This window comes from Sipha flava, unplaced genomic scaffold (assembly GCF_003268045.1).
Source record: "Sipha flava isolate LNK unplaced genomic scaffold, YSA_version1 41_pilon_pilon, whole genome shotgun sequence".
NCBI classification, from domain to species: Eukaryota; Metazoa; Arthropoda; class Insecta; order Hemiptera; family Aphididae; genus Sipha; species Sipha flava.
The window spans coordinates 517,952-538,681 of NW_020273144.1; the positions used below are offsets into that span (position 1 = coordinate 517,952).

The 20,730-nt window shown below is 32.0% G+C and overlaps 1 protein-coding gene across 2 annotated transcripts in view; it reads right to left on the reverse strand.

The window, feature by feature from the left end:
• The window catches only part of LOC112689049 (nuclear factor 1 X-type), a 124,123-nt gene extending 114,225 nt beyond the window's left edge, over positions 1-9,898 (reverse strand). Inside the window, exon 1 of one of the 2 annotated variants that reach the window (XM_025562549.1) lies at positions 9,390-9,898. In XM_025562549.1, the coding sequence (XP_025418334.1) occupies positions 9,390-9,392 (3 nt within the window). In that variant the 5' untranslated portion in view covers positions 9,393-9,898. Of the gene's footprint in view, positions 1-8,450; positions 8,886-9,389 lie in introns of those variants that run through there. The other variant, XM_025562547.1, reaches the window with a different exon arrangement.
• Between the last annotated feature and the right edge of the window lie 10,832 nt (positions 9,899-20,730).

Below are 20,730 nucleotides of genomic sequence, written 5' to 3' on the forward strand. Positions count from 1 at the left end.
CAAATTGTTTCACCGGTCGCGGCCGCCCACCGCGCGCGCGCGCCGTGCACGTACCTGTCCGGGAGCGAGAGAGAACGTGTACACCTGCCCGCAGCCGGTGTTGCGCGCGCGCCCGAGCGATTTTCATTACGCCTACGCGGTTCGAGGACGCTCGCGCCCGTAACCGTCCCGTGTCCCCCGTCTCGTCACTGAACCGCAGCAGCCGCGTTCCGTTGCCCTACGTGCGGGCCGCTGCGAGGCGCGCGTTATCCGATCCCGATCGGTTTCCGTTGACGTGTTTAAAACAAACGATTCGAACAGCGGATAAAAATCATTCGTTTAAAACATTTTATTTTTTTCCAATACACAACTGAAAACTTGTAAAAAATAATTTCACCGCCGAGGAGATTGATATCATAAAAACATCGACACGGTAGTACTGCGGTAGGTATTTTCTTAACGCTGTGTGCACGCTCAACCATCACAGTTCTCTATGAAAATAAAATTGTTATATTGTATAATTTGTATTTTGGTAAACATCGAAAAGTTAGAAGAAAAATTAATAATAATTAATATAAATACAGCCTATTGTATTTTCCTTTTCTCTGGCCACACCTTTAAATTTATAAAAATTAACAATCGAAAAAAAAAACACCGTGTGTATTCGTCATCGTTTTCCCGCGTGAAATACTTAAACGGCAAACGTAATTGCTTACGAACTCCGTCGTGGAGTACAGTTTTGTCGTCCGGTTAACGACGGGCTTATTGATTTATAATTATACTTATTTTCTCGGTGATCTTCTCGGAATCGACGATTGATCAACAAATGTCTACGAACCGTAAAACGTTCGGCGAAGTGTAAAAATACGTATCTAAACTTGAACACACTGAACGCGTCTGGTTTTGATGTACCGCAGATGAACGTAAAAATCGTACGCGCGTGAAAACGTCATCGAATAATGTTAAAATTAAGTACATACTTTATGGTAATTGACTAAAACATTGGTGCGTCGGCAACTCGTATAAATTATTATCCGTCATAGATGTACTGCAGAATATATTATGTTCATTGAATTATAATAGTATAGTAGATGCAAATAGTAAAGATGTTATTGCATTAATGTATAGCTTTCAAAATCTTCAATCCCATAATTAATATTGTCAATTTTTTTACATTAAGTGACATCAAGAATAAGAACTGGTTTTTATTAATTGACAATCCGCGTAAAATCGTCTGGAATCGTTTAAATTTATTTAACACAAGCAGAAATTATTGAGGAAAAAACAGCACGCAACTAACCCTAACGCAACATCAGGTAATTTATTTTCATAAAAAAAAAATCATTCAATTACTATGGCGGAAAAACTGATTTTGTGGTGATTATTTTAATTTTATTTTATACCGGTAAAAAAAAAAAGAAGAAAAAACGAGCATCTTAATGCTAGTAATAATTGATCATGTACGGTTCAAGTTCCTATATACTGATCGTGACTGCACAATTTGTCCTTACGTGTATAACCAATAAATATCTGAACTACGTTCACTCGAAGGCCTGTGTATAGTTTTTATTATCAGAAACCTATATATCATAGTTGTTCATAATTTAAATAACCAACACAATATTTCATAACCGCCTATAGTTATTCGTAAAAGTACGAAGTTAATACGGTTGAAATTATATTCAAATTTAAAATCGATAATGATTATAATGTTTTGCAGTTTATTATCAATCGATATCGGTCTAGTTGTATAAATTGAATGAAGTTAATAATTCTATATACCTACAAGCTGTATGGAGTTATTCTTTTATTAATTATGTAAAAATATGATACTTCATTATAACAAACAAAAAGAGTTTGAGAAGTGTTCCATTAGATATATATTCATTTAAGAATACTAAATCAAACGTGCAAACATTAATTAACGTATTCCATATGTTTAAATCATAGGCGGTACTTGGCTCTTATTGTCGTGGGGGGGGGGCAACAATTAATCACAATTTAAAAAGCTACTCACATTCAACTTATGCATATATCATACATTGTTACACCTAGATTTTTACTTACTTACTATGTGATAACTTAAGACGATAAGTATATAAATTAATATCAATGTAATATGTTATAATATATACATATATATAATATCATTATGTTTTAAAAGTATAGATCAAAGCATTGATTAAATATACTGTATTGTATATTTAATCAATGTATGTAAATTAATGCATTAGTTTATATTAATTTATAGTAATACTGATAATTTTGATAGTATTGATCTGACTTAACAAATGGAATAATTTTCTTATATAATTGTTCAAACGTAATTTTAACATAAATATTTTTTTAAAAATTGTTTAAATAATATTTAACTTAGGAGGAGGGCAAAATGATAAGTTTTTCCCCTCAATATTTTTTCTGGTGGGGCAACTGCTCGCACATGACCTCCTCCCCAAATGTCACCTGTGGTTTAAATTGACCTAATATATAATTTTAAGAAAGGTTTTCGTTTTTCAGAAAAAAAAAAATCAACAAACATAAAAATCTAACAACAACAATACGTGAAATTCTGTAACATAGCCAATATACACATCAGCTGATCTTACGGTTTGTTGCCAATCCTTTCATTATCAATAACCCGTTTTGTTATTTAAACGTGTTATACCTACACAGTTTTGAGATGCTAAATATCCGGTAATATCCTACAATAACACTAGTAATACAAAACACTACTGTATACAATACATTTTGGTTTTGATAAAAAAATTTTACTGTGGTAATATTATTGGTACCTAACAATACATCTAACTATGATATAAATTATAGAAGTTTATTATGCATACAATACAGTTTATTATGTATATATCAGATGTGATCAAATGGGAAGACTACGACCAAATACTTCTCTCAATGGGACCTGTAAACTAACCGTTACATAAAATTACTGAAAACAACTTAACATATTTTGTTATTGGTTTAAACATTTTTTCTCGGTAATTTATTGGGGAACGTATTGTAGTGCCATCTTCATTTCAATCCGAATTGATAGATGAGTAATACAGTATAATATTTATAATTAAAACAACTTTTTCAAAACAAGTTCAAATTTGATTTTCTAAATTATAAGACAATCTAAAATATGATTATTCAAATTTAGCCTTAAAAAATGTAATATTACATGGTACGCTCGAAGGCGGCTGCATCAACTCTTCAAAGTGGTGATTTTTGTTTTTTTTTTTTTATAATATCTTTTATAGATATTTTTATAGAAAATAAATTGTACATATAAATGTATTATATATCAAAAATATTTTTAATTTCAATAACAACTTAAAAAAATATCAAATGTATATCCATCTATTACATAAAAAATTATATTATTTTCATCATAATATATTATACCGTTTATATTATTAACCGTATACAGGTAAATTTGGAAATCAAGGGTATAGATAATTATTAAAATAACTATAAGAAATCAATACCATTATAGTACATTAAATAATTAAATAGTATATATGTATATTTAAGTATGTAAAAATTTTTCAACACTTCATTTTTAGACTAACAAAAACTGACTTTGAATTAAAATTAATTAATTGTATATAAATAAAACATTGCATTTTTATAGACAATAATATAACTTCAGAAGTAAGTGACTATTTTGAAATAATCTTTTTAGTTACCTACCTAGAATGGTTATAAATAGCCAATATAGATTTATAACAATTAAATTACACGTTTCTACATCCAGTAAAATATATAAAATAACAAATTAAAATAGGTACGAGTAAGTACTGTTTTTTTTTATTTTCTTAATGATTGTTAAAGCATTTCTGAATGAAAAGTTAGAAGTGTGTTTAAAAATACAAGTCATATATATTTAGGCCTAGAGCAATGTGTGATATAGCTTCTGTCGTGTGGGTAGGCCATACTTTTATAGTTTACCTAGAAAATTGTTTAACCGTGTTGTTTTATAATATTGCACGCGTAAAACGCGTATGTAAAAACGGTTTTAAGAATAGTTCAAATAACACATCCTATATAGTTTGTGCCAACCACAACAAAAATATTTTAGAATCATAGACCGCAAAATTATTCGCGTAGCAACACATGGAGTATTGCACCGCATGTGTGTCGTCGATGATTAATTAGAATATAATATTATATACCGGTAATATAGAAAACACCATTTGCTTTTGCTGAAAACGCATGAAAAACATTGCATCTTTCACTTCTTATACAACAGGTACAGTGACAGAGAAACGAGAGGAGAAGGTTACACTGTAAAGGGTAGTCGCAAACAATAATACATACACAACCGAAATCCGGCTGCGGGGAGGAGTATTTTGTGTACGACAAAAACGCAGAGGTGGTAAAATTATTTTTCCGGACACGAATCGTGCGCGGGTGGTCCTTTTTACAAGCTCAACGGGCGTGCGCGAGAAAAGGCTCCGCCGTCGGACGTCCCCTTTGCCGAGGAGAGGATTCCCCCTCCCCCCACATAACCCGACGAGGAAAATTCCATCAACTAAATCATACACAAACGTTTTATCGAAATGTTACGATTATTATTCTCTTTTTGCACGAGCCACTCGTTACACACAATATATATGTATAAGCAGCGTTCGTATTGGGATAAATTAAGTAGAAAAATTCAATACAACTATTTAAAAACCTAGGAGTGACCCATAAGGGGTTTCGCTTCCTTTCACCCCACTCGTTAACAAATCCATACTGACCTATGGTGTAAACACGAAATTGCACGTTAGACCTCAATCCTAAAAGCTTCTTCTACATATTAAAAATTTTTAAAATTAGGGCCTTTTAAATTAAAATACGTAGTAGTCCTATTTGAGCCACTCTGACACTGTAGTCACCACCATCTTACCTGCATTTTGAATGCTACACTTCAGCTGCATATATTTATAATATCCATAGACCTAATACTTATAAGTTTAAAGTTTAAAGCAGTATCATATAAATAAAATATTAAAAAAATTATATATAGAACCATACAATATGAATAAAAAGAAAGATTAATAAAAAAGAATAAAAGATAATAAAAAGCGGTTACGGTCGACATAAATTTAACTTCACATTTGAATGAAAATTGTTTCGGGCGTAAGTCCGTGGCGTCGTCCCGTCCCGGTAAAAAAATATAGTTGAGATACGCAAAAAATAAAATCTAGTGGAGAAGTTCCGTTCTCCCGAGAACCACCCCGTTTCGAGCACTGTATATCGGTAACATTGCAGTACCGACCGCATATAAACAGTATACAACTAAAAACCATATCGCATGAAATATACTACACGGTACACAGAAATATTTATATAATATTTATGTTCACACACATTCTACCGTGTTCTAGTAGATAAACATACGTGCATGTGTACAATGGATATTGTGTATGTTTATATTTACTGTGTCCTGTGTCCACGAATGTGCGTTCAATTATCACCGTACACCGACGGAAACATTATTAATAGAACTTCTTGGAGTCCTCGCCGACGACAACACCACCGCAGCGATTTCCCCGGCATAACGCTCACGCGCAAGTTCGTACGCATACAGAGTTTAATTATAATATGCCATTAACATTGATACTAAACTATGTAATTATGTAGTTTATTTTTTTTCTCGTTTTTCAACCGTAGCCGACTGCAGTTTTCTTAAAAAATTATTTATTCTGCGAACCTTGCGTGTAATGCGTTCAAATAAAACACGAGCGCTACCCAGACCAACTTCTAACAACGAACTTAGATCACTTCACTGGGAAAAAAATGTCATCTGTTTTCATTTCAGTTCAAATAATGTTTCTGTTGGAAGTACAGACAATTTATAGCATTAGTATAAATAACTGCACGAACTGAAAGCTACTAGAATCCGTAATACTTCTCAACGCTCGACGTCTTCATCTATACGTTTCATAGAATTTTAGATCTGTTTAATATTGACATTCTTTTCTTTTATGTTCTGACAAAATCGGATACACGTAGGGCATTACGAAACTTAACGGCTGTAGTTGTAGTAGAGACAGAATTTTATGTTTTTAGTTCCCCGCAGTACTATAAACGGCAAGTCCCTATAATTTTAATAAAGTCGGGTTCTTATTATAATTCAATTTATTAGTCCCGATATTTGTATTGCAAGCCTTGTGTTTGATCTTGGTTTTTTATAGAACAACATAGTACTTGATAGGTAATTATTAAATATATTTAAAACAAGGAGAGACGTTAACTTTGCATTGAGCTCCGCATATTTTTTATAAGCACATATATATCACTATTATTATTATAATATAAATATATAAGCGTGATATTAGAATGTTATTATTTTCTATCTTAAGTAAAATATTAATTTTTTCATGAAATTTAAATGAATATTGAATAATTATTGTCTAATACATTAATTTATGTACATACTCTGATGAACATACCAACAACTTTGATGTGTCCTGTTTATAAATAGGCGAGTAAGAAATATACTAAAATAAAATAGATAGGTTTACATAAGATTTATTTTCTTTTAAAAAAAATCAATTACTTATATAGACACGTGTAGGTAAAGAGGAGTAATACGTGTTTTAAACTATTTTCTATATAAAATGATGGGCTTTTAATTTGTTATTATTATGAATAGTGTTCAAAATGTTTGATTAAATAAGTAGTTTAAACTGAAAATCTCAATAATGCCTAAATATACTTTATACATAGAGATCTTTTATTGAATCTGACATTTTTATAATAAAAATACAGCATGCAATCACGGGTTATTCACCGAAAAAAATATATTAACAATAGATTAATATTTTTTAAGTAACCTACTTATGTTATTTAATTTTTAATTGCCATAAGAAAATAATAATTAAAATAACTCAAATATCGATATTTAATATGTATTAAATTAAATTGTAAATACAATTTACTATGCATGTATTATGAATGATATACTAAATCATTACAAGAAAATATTTGCAAATTTAATCAACATAATATACATCAGAAATTAAAAGCGTTTAAAATTGAAACAAATGATTTAGTCATTTACTACTTTAATCATAAATACATCATTTATATTAATTGATTCATATATTTCTTTTTAAACATAGTCTCGGATTAAGAGAAAAAAACTTTTATACACACTTTTACAATCCAAATATTATACAATTATTAGTTAATTTGTTTATAATTAGAAACAAATTTACAGATGAATACCTAAAGTTACTAGTACTTAAAATATATTATAGCTTGTGGACTCAATCCAATCATACTACAGAGTGTAAATAAGTATATTAAGTAGATAAGTAAATAAAATTCAATAATACACAGAATTCCAGATTTAAATTAATTGTTATGTCCATGAAGATTATAAACATTAAATAATTATTTATTCTGTAAATTAATGAATTTTGTTCAAAATTGTGTGTCGTACACTTGTTAATTTATGAAACATGTAGTGAAAATAAATATTTACCTAGATCTTTATCTGTCCGTGTAATATTGCTTCTTAATTTTATAAAAATTATAAAAATATAACCTTTTGAGAAATCGATATTATAACTTCAATATACGTAATAATATACGTTTGTCTAATGGTTTTTAACATCCGATTTGAACTATTCAATCGACTTAATAGGCATGTGCACATCTTATGGCGATACGTGCTGCGAATACGTTTCAACGCGTAAATCTATTTTTATATAATTTACTTAGATTGAACCGCACGAGGTTGGGAGAAAAAATAAAAAACGAACGTACGATCGACGAAGGAACGAATGTTTTCATAAAAACATATACGTACGCGCCGTGGTCGTACGGGTCGGGAAAACTTTTTTGATTTCGACGACAGAGAAAAATAAGAAGCACCGGTGAAAGGTACACCGCCAAAAAGTGTTTATTATTTTAAAAGACACATGTTTTCGTTTCGTAACAGCCCATCAACAACTCGCGTTTGATATAGCACCGGGTTAGCGTCAGCGGCCCGGGTGAGTTCAATCGGCGTGCATTAAGTATATATAAAAATCTTCTACTGATACAACAAAATGCGTACGGGACATCGGCCAAAAAACTACACCTGCGCCAATGTCAATACGCAATTGTTGTGCTATGCGGTTAAAAATATTGTCTCGCCCTTTAAACGCGTACGTGTATGCGGCACGCGGAATAGCGCCTAGATGATTTCGGCGGGCAAATATTTAGGGCAACGCGTAACGAACGCGTAAGATCGACGTCGGTACGCGCGACAATGGCACCATAACGTGTGCCGCGTAACGCGGACGGACGGCGTTTACGAACGTACGACCGTTCGCGCGCGACACACTCCGGTCGTGGGCGGGGGGAAAAAAAAAAAAATCAAAAACGAGATGAACCCGCGTCGATCTCGACGGTACGTGTGGATTTTTTTTTTTTTTTTTTGGCACGTGAAGAGAGAAAAAAAAATTGTACAACACCGTATTATGTAGACGCACCTGGCTGGAAGAAGGAGCTTGCAGATAGTTGGACACGTCCGGTTCTATCATGTAGTTGCGCAACGAGTCCGGTATGAACATAATACGGTTTGGTTACCGTGAAGTCCGGCGAAAAGGCGAAGTTCGCGATATGTTCTCCTCAACTTGTTCCCCGCGCCCCGCCCCCGTTTCACGATCGGCGTTCTCGCGTGCACGTGCACACGACCGCGTAAGTGTGTTCACCCTTCGGCCAGTGTCCGCAAAGAGCCGCACCTGATCGGGTCCGAGTCGATGCGATTACGGCGAGCGGTTAGAGCGGTACGAAGTAACAACGAGCGAGTGGAAAGCGCACGCGTTTCGGCGACGGGTACAGCGCACGGACGACTCGATGCGACGGCGGCACGGAGCAGATGCGCGGTGCGTGTGTGGTACGCTCGCCGTGTACGCGGAATAAGCACGCGGCGGCGGCGGCGGCGGCCGAGCACCACGCGGCCCGAACACCGATGGGCGGACGCCGCCGTCGGGGAGGAGCGTGCGGCAGCGCGTGCGCCGGCCCCCCGTCCGCCACCCCCCTGTGGGGAACACGCACGTGCGCCGCCGCGCACGCCTTCCCCTCGGAACCCCCTCCCCACCAATTTATTACGCTGCCGTTTTCGTTGCGATTCGTACTCGCACGCACTCTCTCTATCTCTCGCCCGTATTTTCCGCCACCGTCGCGTTCCCAATGGAAATCTCTACATCATATTGCGCTCCGGAGTACCTGCATCGAAACTATATGCACACACAGCACCGCTGAAGTGCAATTACGAGCGACCGCAACGGAACACTGCGGACGACGTGAGAAGGAAAAACCCACGCTTTACGAGGCGTTCGTAATGGTGTTCCACCGCAACACGACACGATCGGACCGGTCGGAACGTAAAACGCTTTACAAATAATAATAATATTGTATGTACTCACCATGACGATGATATCATGCGAAACGCGAGTCCGATGGGCGTCGGTTATCCGGGTGATGCGCGTTCGGCCGCAGCAGGAGTAAACAGGTATGCGGCGGTGGGGCGTCGGTCACGCGTGCATGGTACCCCGCAAGGGTCCGTCGGCGGTGGATCGCGCGCGCACTTGACGACGCGGGCGTCGGGTGGCGGGCGAGGGCGGAAACCGGTGCGGGACGCGCGGCGGAAACCGGTGCGCGGAAAACCGGCGCGCGCGAAAACGGGTACTGTTGGACGGGGTGTGGGGCGGGGGATATCGGTCGAGGCGGCGCGCGCGCGCGCGCGAGACGTGTGCACACGGGAGGACGCGCGTCGTGCGTTTTGTCGTACGCGCGCGCTCGCGGGTGTTCGCCGGCAGACTGGTGACTCGCGGACCGATGCTGTTGCGCGCCGCCCGCCGCTGCTGGTTTCTGGTCCGCGCGCGCGCGTGTGCGCGTGTAAACAGCATCCAGCGGCGGCTGCTGCAGCGTCCCGGGCCGGGGCCGTCGACTGCTCTCGCCGCGGACGTTGCGCGGCTGGGCCGGCCGCGGTGGCTACCGGACGCAAAAATAAACTCTCCTTCCCGTCCGCCGCCGACCGGACGGCCGCCGTTCTATTAATAAACACTCGAAACCCGCTGCCGCCGCCGCCGCTGCTTCTGCTTCTGCTTCTGCTGCAGCTACCGCACACGTGCACACATATACAAACTCACGCACACATGTGCACACCTGCGAACGCACACGCGTGTACACACTCACGCGAAACCGTAGCCGAGGAGTAAAATTTTCTCATGTGTGTGTGCGCGTGTGTGCAGAGCAACGAACTCGACCACGCGCGCGCGCGTGTGTTGTGGAGGTCCACCTCCGAAAACCGAACGCGCGACGAATTTCCACCGCTTATCTAACTTCTCGTGCCCTGTGCGCAGAGGTCGAGTCCAAAAAGTATTGCACGGTTCGGGTGCACACGTAGGGCTGCTGCGATCGTGTACGAGGATCTCACCATTGATTTTCGCATTTCTGCATTCCGTTTCGAACCGGTGCGTTACTGAACTTTTGCTCTGAACGACCATTTTGAATAAGACGACGTTTTGGAACGCTGACGAAAACGTTTACGAAAATGGTGCGAAAGTTATATAACCGTTCAACCAGTAGTGCAACAGTTCGTTGATTTATTTTCGAATCGTTCAAGTCGTTACCTATTCTCGTTGCGCGGCATTTCACCCGCACGTGCTTTATATTTAGGCACAATCGTCCCACAACCATTAGTCGCCAGGTCGGTATTCCGAGGTGTACATACTTAAGCTGGTCAACTTATAAACAGCGTTCTCGTCATCTCGACCGTGTACCGAACGGATAATACGTCGAATCGTCACGTTCACTAGACCTCCTAGAACCTAACCGCAGGCTGTCGGAAATATCGATTTCGAGCGTTTTTCTCTCGCGCGCGTGTCGCGCGTACGGGTGGAAAAGCCAAAAGAGTCCACGTGCGGCGGATGGGCGCGAAAAAACGCGTTCCAATTTCCGGGCGGCGGTGACATCGTGTGTGCGCTTTATTTTTAGTGTCTGCCGCCGACAACGCGCGTCTTCCTCGCCGAGTGCCGCCGCGCGATGCGATACGATTTTTTTAAACATTTTTTTTTTCCCTCTCACACGTACGCACACTTCATCATTCCAAATTCTTATGACCGGAACGTTACTGTTTATTTCTGTTTTTTTCTTCGGGTTCCTCCGGGTTATTAAAAAAGTTTTTCTTTCGGCAGCTCGTCCCGAATATCTCGAGGTTTTTCAATTATTTATTTTCTTTTCGATCGAACGCGTGCGCGCGTGCGCCCGTTAATATATTTTCGTAACCGTGTTTCATTTCATCGGCGAAATAATAATTTCGTCCCCGTTTCGCCGCGCGGACGTCCGAAAAAACGGTACCGCCACGATGATCGTACTTGCACGCTGCTTTAGGATAAAAAAAAAAAAAAAAAGAAAAAAAACGTCTAAAATGCGTAACATGCGATTTCAAATATAATACCGACTAACCGGTAATACGGTCATTGCAGCACGCTTCAAATGTAATTTATTACGTATAAATTATCCCGTGCACAATTGTATACAACAACGTGATATTAAAAGCGCTACGTGAATAAATCTAATGGGGTTAAGCCATTAAAACCCTTTTAAGAACCATTATTTTTTTCGTTATTGAACATTCTCAAGACTGGATACGTTTTTACTGCATACAGTATAACCTAACCTAAACTGCTGTACGTTCGTTATATCGAGGGACTAACAGAAAAGTTTCAAGTGGTTCAACAGTTTCCGAAAAGGGTTCGTTAAAATAAACTTTTTATATAGGTCAAATATATTATGCGTGTGACATTTTTTTTTTTTTAGATTTAATATAATTATTAATTTTATTCATTTATTACGTACGACTTTACAGGCGAATAACATTTTTTTAGGTTGATAATATTTATGCGAAGCCACTTTTGGTAAATTTATATTTATTAAAAACAAGTACCAAAATCGCTTGAAATTTGCATATTTGGACGATTCACTTCAGTTGTCAATATCAAAAACACTGGTAGAGTTATGCAAGATACCATATGATAAAAAAATAAAGAGGTACCGTCAACCAACATCAAAACAAAATTAAATCAAATATCAGTATAAATTTAACAATTAAATAAATATATTATGCTAATAATGATTATAATATTATTTTCATTATTATATTTTTATTACCAATGGTTAGTAGTTTTATTTTATTTTGCCTTCATCAAACATTATTACAGCAAAGCAATTGGATGAAAAAAAAATTAAAGTTATTATAAATTTTTCAATCTTTATATATTATAATTAATATGATAAATAATATAATTAGGAACTAGGAATTATTATACCCGAGTAAAGAAATAAGACAAACGAAGATTCTTTTTTAGATGACTGTTGCATAAATTCAAATGATTTAATTCATGCGGCTGGTCAATTATTTTTAATAATGATACTTGTTCTATTCTAAAAACCTAGTAGGGACTACTGATAAAGACGCGTACGTATATAAACCACATTTTTCTTATGGCGTGTACGTTTACATGTAGTACGAATGAAAATCTAAAAATTTAAAATTACATTTTTTAAATTTTTCATATAATTTCATTTTTTTAATTATTTTTAAACTGTTTTATAAAAATGTCATGAAATAAAATTTGTCAAATTATTTTAAGTCTGAAGTACATAATGTATTGATGTATATTGTTTATGTATCTCATTTTCTATTGATATTATTGTATATATAATCAAATTTAAAATCGTATCAGTTTCGTCATACTACGATTATCGGACTTAACGTATTTACAATGCGTATGGATAAGATTATATATTTAACACAAATAATATTGAAAAATTCTTTAAAGTTATTAAAAAAAAAAAAAGTACCTTATTTGAAACCATAAGTATAATCATTGATTTTATAATACAAAAAAAAAATTTAAATTTTAAATTTTATATTATAAAATCAATGGTATAATAAATGATTTAATGACTAGAGAAAGAAAACTGTTAGATGGTTTACCCAAAGACTTGACGGTAAGTGATTTAGTTTATTTTCAATACGTTACTTCTGGAAAGCCATCGTACTTCATTATGCAAAAGTAAGTCAGAATACAGTTAGAATACGCTTTTGTCAAGATACTGTTAATACTCTTAATTTCTAAGTTTATGACCTCAACTATTTTGGCCGGAAATGTTTAGGCACAAAGCGCCTCTTAATGAATTATACAATGAAACGTTAGGTTTTCGTGGTTAATTTTTGTCTGAAGTATCGATATTGTCCTTTTATGTATTCATGACATATAACAGGTTCCATCAGTTGTTTTTGGAAACGATTTTATTTAAATGTATTCCGTTGTTTTCCAGGCATTTTTGCACAGCATTTGCTATATCTTCCCTACGAGTTCGTCGTGAGAGCGGTAGCAACCCTAGCAATTCTTCTTTCGGACCTTGGGACAACGTATATCTGACGATAATATATTATAAATACCGATCTTTCAGCTCCGAGGTAGTAAGATCCATATGTATGACGAGAACTATCTGATACATATAATCCGGTTGGTGTAGCGAGCTTACCACTTAACCGTACAAGTTAATTTATACTAAGCTTTCAAACTGCAAAAATCGCACAGCGAGAATCAACGTTCATTAAATTGTAAATTCTACTGTAATTTTTACTGTCTAGTTACATTTTAGTAAACAAAAACAATTTTTATTAAAACCTATAAAAAAAAAATCTTAAGAATAAATAATTATAATTATAATATTGATATATATTGTATATTACGTAAATAATCTTAATAATATCTTTTTCATAATCCTTAAGAAATCTATATTCACACATAATTTTTACTTTCAATCAAATTAAATGCAAAAACGTGCTAATGGTAAGTATAAATATGAGTTTGAAACAGAGTTGGACGTTAATCAAATAACAAATTATTCGATTGATTATTTGAATAAAAATGTATTCTATAGTCATTCATTTTTTATTTGATTATTCTAGATTATTTTCATTCATAATTTAAATTTTTAAAATAATTTTATAATTTTATATTAAAATAATTATTTATTATTCGTTATTCATAATTCAACTAGTTATTTTTTATTCGTTATTCTTCGTAGTCGTTTTTATCGTATTTATTATTCGTAGATAATTTAAAATTCTAATTCACTATGTTTTTTTTTATTGTTATATTATCTGCTATCGGTTAAGCACTCGATATCGACATGTTATTTACCCACACATACGATTTTACTGCTTTAATAACATTATTGTATTTAATTTAAAACAAAATCTGACATAACTTGATGTAGCCATATTATAGGTGCTGACATTTTATTATGTATATTATTTACTATTATTTTTTTGTCATGATTATTATTAATATTATATAAATTATTATTATTATAATTATTTGCTTTGTTATGAAAATTATTTTTTTATCATAATTTTGTCACACGAAAATTGGACATTATGCACTATTTATTTAATTAATTTATTCAAAATAATCAATTTATTCACAAGTTAAATTATTTGCAGTAATTTTTATTTTTTATTCACAAGTTGAATTATTATTCGGAATAATATTTATTTTTCATTCACGACTAAAACTATTTAAAATAAAATATTATTCTTTATTGACAAAATAATTAGTTATTCATGATTTTATTTTTATTTATCATTTTGATTTGTTTTTGCCCAACTCTGGCTTGAAAATTAAACGAAAAATTGGAAAAAAAACAATTGGCTGTAAATGGAACGAATGGGAGAAAAAATATACTAGAAACTATAGGGGAACGAGCAGAATAAGAAAAAAAGCGTTTAAAGGGATGACTAGAGTAATAAATGTTTTCGGAGCGCACTATATTATGGACTAATAAAAAAAATAAAAGACAAACATAATAATCAGACCCCTCCTGTCATCGATTGATTTAATATTTTTCTTGTTCGGCAGACCGAAAAACACACTCAACATCAAACTAATAATTCACTTAGACCTATCAAAAATCCAAATTGATGAATCGATCTGTATGCTCATGTTTTTTTTTTTTTTTTTTAGTTTAATTTATTATTTTCCTATCCATTACGTATGCATACGAGTGTGCACGCACGCACATGTTTATGAATAGTATATATTATAATGTATACGATAGTTTGTTCGTAATATAGTGGACATTGGACACGTCCTTGAACTATCATCCATTCTAAATCAAAATCGCAGCAGGATTTTTATTTTATTTTTTCCCGTATCACCGTATATATATATTACATTAGTTGGATTTTATGTTTGATAAAATTTTTTAAAGCAAGTAATACACGGGATGTTCAAAAAATATTATTATTATTTTTTTTTACATACCTGATTCTATTATAATTTTAAACAGAAGATCATTAAACAAGAAAAGGTAACTATAATTCAAGTTTTCAACAGTATAAATGTATTCGATAAGATTTGATGGGTCGATCAGATTATTTTAGCTGGATTCAAATTTTTTACATTAAATATGTAAATAATATTTTATTATTAATTACTTTTTTTAAATAACTAATATAAGAGCTCTGATAATGAAACATGTATATTTATGTGATGCATTTTACGATTAAAATTTTGAATTCAAGAAAATAACTCAATGTTATAACATCAGTTTTGTAATATTCAATATTGAATTTCACCAATCTTAATAAAATATTTTTTTCTTGGTACTATTACTCTATTATTTGTATTCAACTACAGTTTTCGAAAACCATGGAGGAAAGCAATTAAATGCGTTGAAAAAAAATTATAAATATAAATTAAGAAATATAAATTAATATAATATAATATAATATAAATATATAATATTTAAAATTAATATAAATTAATTTATAAATTATATTAATAATATAAATTAATTTATATTTCCACAAGCTTGGAAATTAAAATAAAATGCTTATTTTGTGAATATATATAAGCAATTTACAAATTTTAAGAAGCTATGAAAAAAATTGTTGGTCAAGTCTTTCAATAACATTTTAATACAATTCATGGACAAGTGAATCAACTTTGTACAGTAATTTTAAGTCTCGAGAAGCAAAATTACAAATTTCATTAAATAAATAAAATTGTTAAATAAAGAGTTAAAAAAAAATCACTATAATAAAATGTGTTATTCGATACTATCAAACCATTTTGAATAACATTCGTAGACGTAATAATCTATACATTACGCATAAATATATAAATGTATATTTATTTTTTTTTCGATAACTTTTTAGATAACTGTGTCAATTTTTATCCGATAAACAATTATTTAAGTTATATTTTAGTTCCAACTACATTAATAAGCTATTTGTTTTTGAAATAATAACCCATAGTAAATAAAAATTAACAAATAACATAGAAGTCTATTTATCTGTGAATTACATTTATTTGTTAAATTAATATATTCTTCAAAATATAAAATATTAAAATTTAGTAATCCTGTCAATATAATTATACTTACGTCATAATGTAATACATTTTAAATATATTAATTTTTATTTCTTTATAATTTTATTGACACTCATAGCAATCCCCCAAAAATATTTAAAATAAATTCTGTAAAACATATACCAATAAATAGAAGTATTTTTTTTATTATTATTGTACCTACTACATTCAAAAATAATAAATTAATATCCAATATAATAGGATTTTGAATATGAACGTTTCAAACCATATTAATGTGTAGTTTATTAAATATTTTTCTAGATAATTACGAAAACATATTCACGATTTACATAATAATACGCACATAATAATATAGTTCCATTCTATTCACGAAACATCTATGTACTTATATACATACATATGCCTATATTTATTTATAATGTTATATTAACTCTAAATGAGTGAAAATCGTAGAAAAATTTCAAAAATGTATTACACTTATAAATACGCAAATTAGTAATGTTAAAACATAGAAAATTATAGAAATTTAATCACGAAAATTTTTACATGTTTTAATTATTTTTAATTAATTAATGAAAAACATTTTTCAGATAAATTATTCAAGTTAATAGTACCTTAATCCATTTGAATATTTTCCTCACTTTAAGTCATTTAGCTTTTTCTACTTTTTGTAAACATTGTTACATTGTTTACATGTACAATGAAAACATTGTAATAGACGTTCAATAAATTATAATGAAAACGTACAATGACGAACAATCACCATTTTTGGACAATAAAATAAACATTACATAATTTTTCGTAATTATAAAATAATGATTGGAAAAATTAAATATTAGTTCAACACGTTATGGTATAATATGTAATCAAAATGATTTACAAACTTCGATGTGAAACTGTCGACTAACGGATGTAATTTGTTGTTTCATCTCGAATTATTTATAGCTTTATTATACCAAAGTCAATATTATAATTCTAGGTGTGTAGAAAAAATTTGGCCAACACAATTTGCACAGCTTTCACTTCAAATCGTCGTGCACATTGCGTACGTACATAATCATAATACTCTAGATTATCCTTGATTTTCCACGGAACAGAATTATTTTAATAAGTACAACATGCATATAGATAGTATTACAGTTACAAATAAATAATACAATCATAACTTCTTCTCAGAGGTCTGTGACTGTGCTTGAGGAAAGAGTACCTAACTAAATAGAAGTTACAAAAATTATAAAAATAGTGAATACAAAATTATTATATTTATATATAAAAATATTAATACAATTAATAAGAAATAAGAAGAAAAACAATTATATAAAAAGAAAAAAGGTTTTACAATGCAAAGAAGAAGTAATGATAACTTTATGTGATAACCAATAATTATAGAAGTATATAAATAAGTAACATAGAAAATGTATGGTAACAAAATATTATTAATATATTTTTTAAACATTTTAAACAATCTGCTTAAATGGCTTGCTAAAATGCGATAACGCGATTTTTAGCTTAGTTGACGCAGTTTGAACACTTATTGATAGACTTATTCGATATATGGAGCAATAAGATAACACATAATTACAAAATTTTACTGTAGAAACTTCAGTCACAAATAAAGAAGATGGGTTTCGACACAAAAGCAACAAAGGCAACTTACAGATTTGCATGAAAATAAATAAATACTTCTAAAAATGTAATAATTTAAATGTTGAAAGCATTTTTGTGTTAATTTTCAGTTTATTTCGTCTTATTTTGGTTTACCTGTGAAATTCACTTATCCACAATTACTGTGCCACTTAATTCCGTGAAAAATAGAAAGTTTACTGCACAGAAAAATTTTCAAAATCATTTTAGAATATATATACTAGCTTATTTATCCAACTTCGCTCGGGTTAGTTTATAATTATTTTCAATTCATTGAGTTTATTTTATTATTGAGCATTTTGAGATCAGTAATCAAAATAAGATCAAAATCGGTCAAAAAGTTCCGGAGACTATCAATACAAATTTATCACAAACCGTCGAACACGTCATTCTTATATTTAAAATATCAAAAATAGTTCAAAAAAAACTTGTTAATCTGTTTCGTGTGAGTAAAAAATATTTTATATTGACTCAAGTTGTGAAACTAAACCATTATCGAATCAAAATAACCTCACACACAACATTTCATTAAAATAATGTTTTCTGTGATTTCAGAAAACTAATATTTTTTTAATACCCTTTTGTCTTTATATATATTAATATATATATATATATATATATATATATAAATCACAGAAAACATTATTTTATCGTTTAATACGATAATTCAAGACTTTTAATACTCTAAAATAGTTTATTCAGACATGTTAAGAATTAATTATCTAGCACTCCATAAATGAATAGCGTAATAATTGTATTTTTGTTGACTTGTGGCCAACCAAAATGTAATAACAATGAATCGCCATGACTTGTCTCCTATTACACAATAAAAAAATTATTATACCTAAACCTTTTTTTTGTACAACATAATATCAATTACAAGGTTTTAAACTGTATTTTCCTAGTTGAGTGTTATTATTGTCAACCAACTTTATTCTCAGTGATCGAATGTCCTTTTTGGTGTAATCTAATTAATTAATTTTTCCATGACGTTTCCTTGACTTGAATGAACCCTGGTAAAATACCTTGTTTAATCAGTACTATAGGTGTTCAACAAATTAAAAATTATTGTGAATGCAAAATTCAAAAATAATAAGACCTTTTCTTCAAGTCGATATTTACGCATTGATGAATTCTGTGTCAGACAAACTAGACAATTTCATAAGGTGGCAAATTTTAAATATTTTGGTGATATTAGATCATTATTATTAATTAAAGGTATTTATTTTATTTAATAAATGTATACCAAGTAATTGTTAGTTTATTAAACTAAAAATAAGTAGTTATTAATTTATTATAATTTATATTATGATATGCGTAATATGTGTAAAATAAATAATTAAATAATATAATAGCAGTTTTTTCTTTTTTTTTTTTTACCAGTAAACAATTAAAAGAAGGTAAAAATAAATTCTTTCACAAAAATATTATACATAATTTTTGATATCGTTTGACATTATTTGGTCAGATTTTGAACATCGATTTCAATTGGTCGAAAATATTTTTAACATTTTTAAAATATTATTATACTCTTTATTGCTGATTAATGAAAATTAAGAATCAAAAACCAAATCATTTATATAAAAATACAAATCAGATTTATCTGAAAATATGTGTCATGAAATATTACATCATAAAACTATTCATCCTTCAACATTTCAAAAAAGCATTGTTATTTCACCACTCAAACTATTAAATATATTTATGCGAAAAGTGTGCAAACATTTTTTATAAACGCATGTATTAGTTTTCGAATATTTTGTACTATTACAGTGATTGTAGCAGAAGTAGAATGGTCTTTATAGCAAAGATCAGTAACGAGTCAAAAACGATTAAACTCACTTGCTTTTTTATCAATGAAGAATACATTAACTTCGACAATATCATAACTGAGTTCACTGTTCTCAAAGCCCGTAAAATACAATTTCCAACATAATAAAAATTAATTAAATATGAATAAGAAAATACATTATTATTTTATCAAAATGTTTATGAACTTATACTTTTTTAATAGTTTATGTTAAGTTGTATTATTGGAAGTTTTGTTACAGTCCCAGACAAACATTTAATACAGAAGCCTAGAATTTTATGTGAGGGCCCTGATAGTCCCTAAAATCTATAAATAATTTCCTCGAGTAAAACATTTTAAGAGAATCGTATTTTCGCTTTTACAGTCCCATATAATTTTACGTTGTCGGTTTACTTTAAATGTAATTCTACACGGTCATGTATACTAAGTTGCCTACCTTACTGGCGCGACATCTACGTGCATCAGTCGACTAGGGACGGAAATCATATATTTTCCCGATTCTCATTCACAATTCGTATACATACTACGTGTCGTCGTGCTGTACATAATACTATAGTCTACTGCAGTGGAAAAATGGGTTTTCGAAAATAGTTATAATACTTATCAATAGCTACAAAAACGTCTGCTTTTTCACGGAACGCGTATAATACATTAATCCGTCGTCTATCAATCTAATCGTCGACACTTCCATAACGATTTGAGGTATTGGATAAGAATGACTACCGAGACTATAGGCGTGGGCACTGGTGCAGCGAATGCTGCTTTCGCTACACCTGACAATTTATTTTGGATTTAGTGAGCTGATAGATATTTATTTGAAAGATATATATAGAATGAATAATTTTAAACATATTGAGTTTATAATTAAATTAAAATATAAATGTTCACTGTTACTCA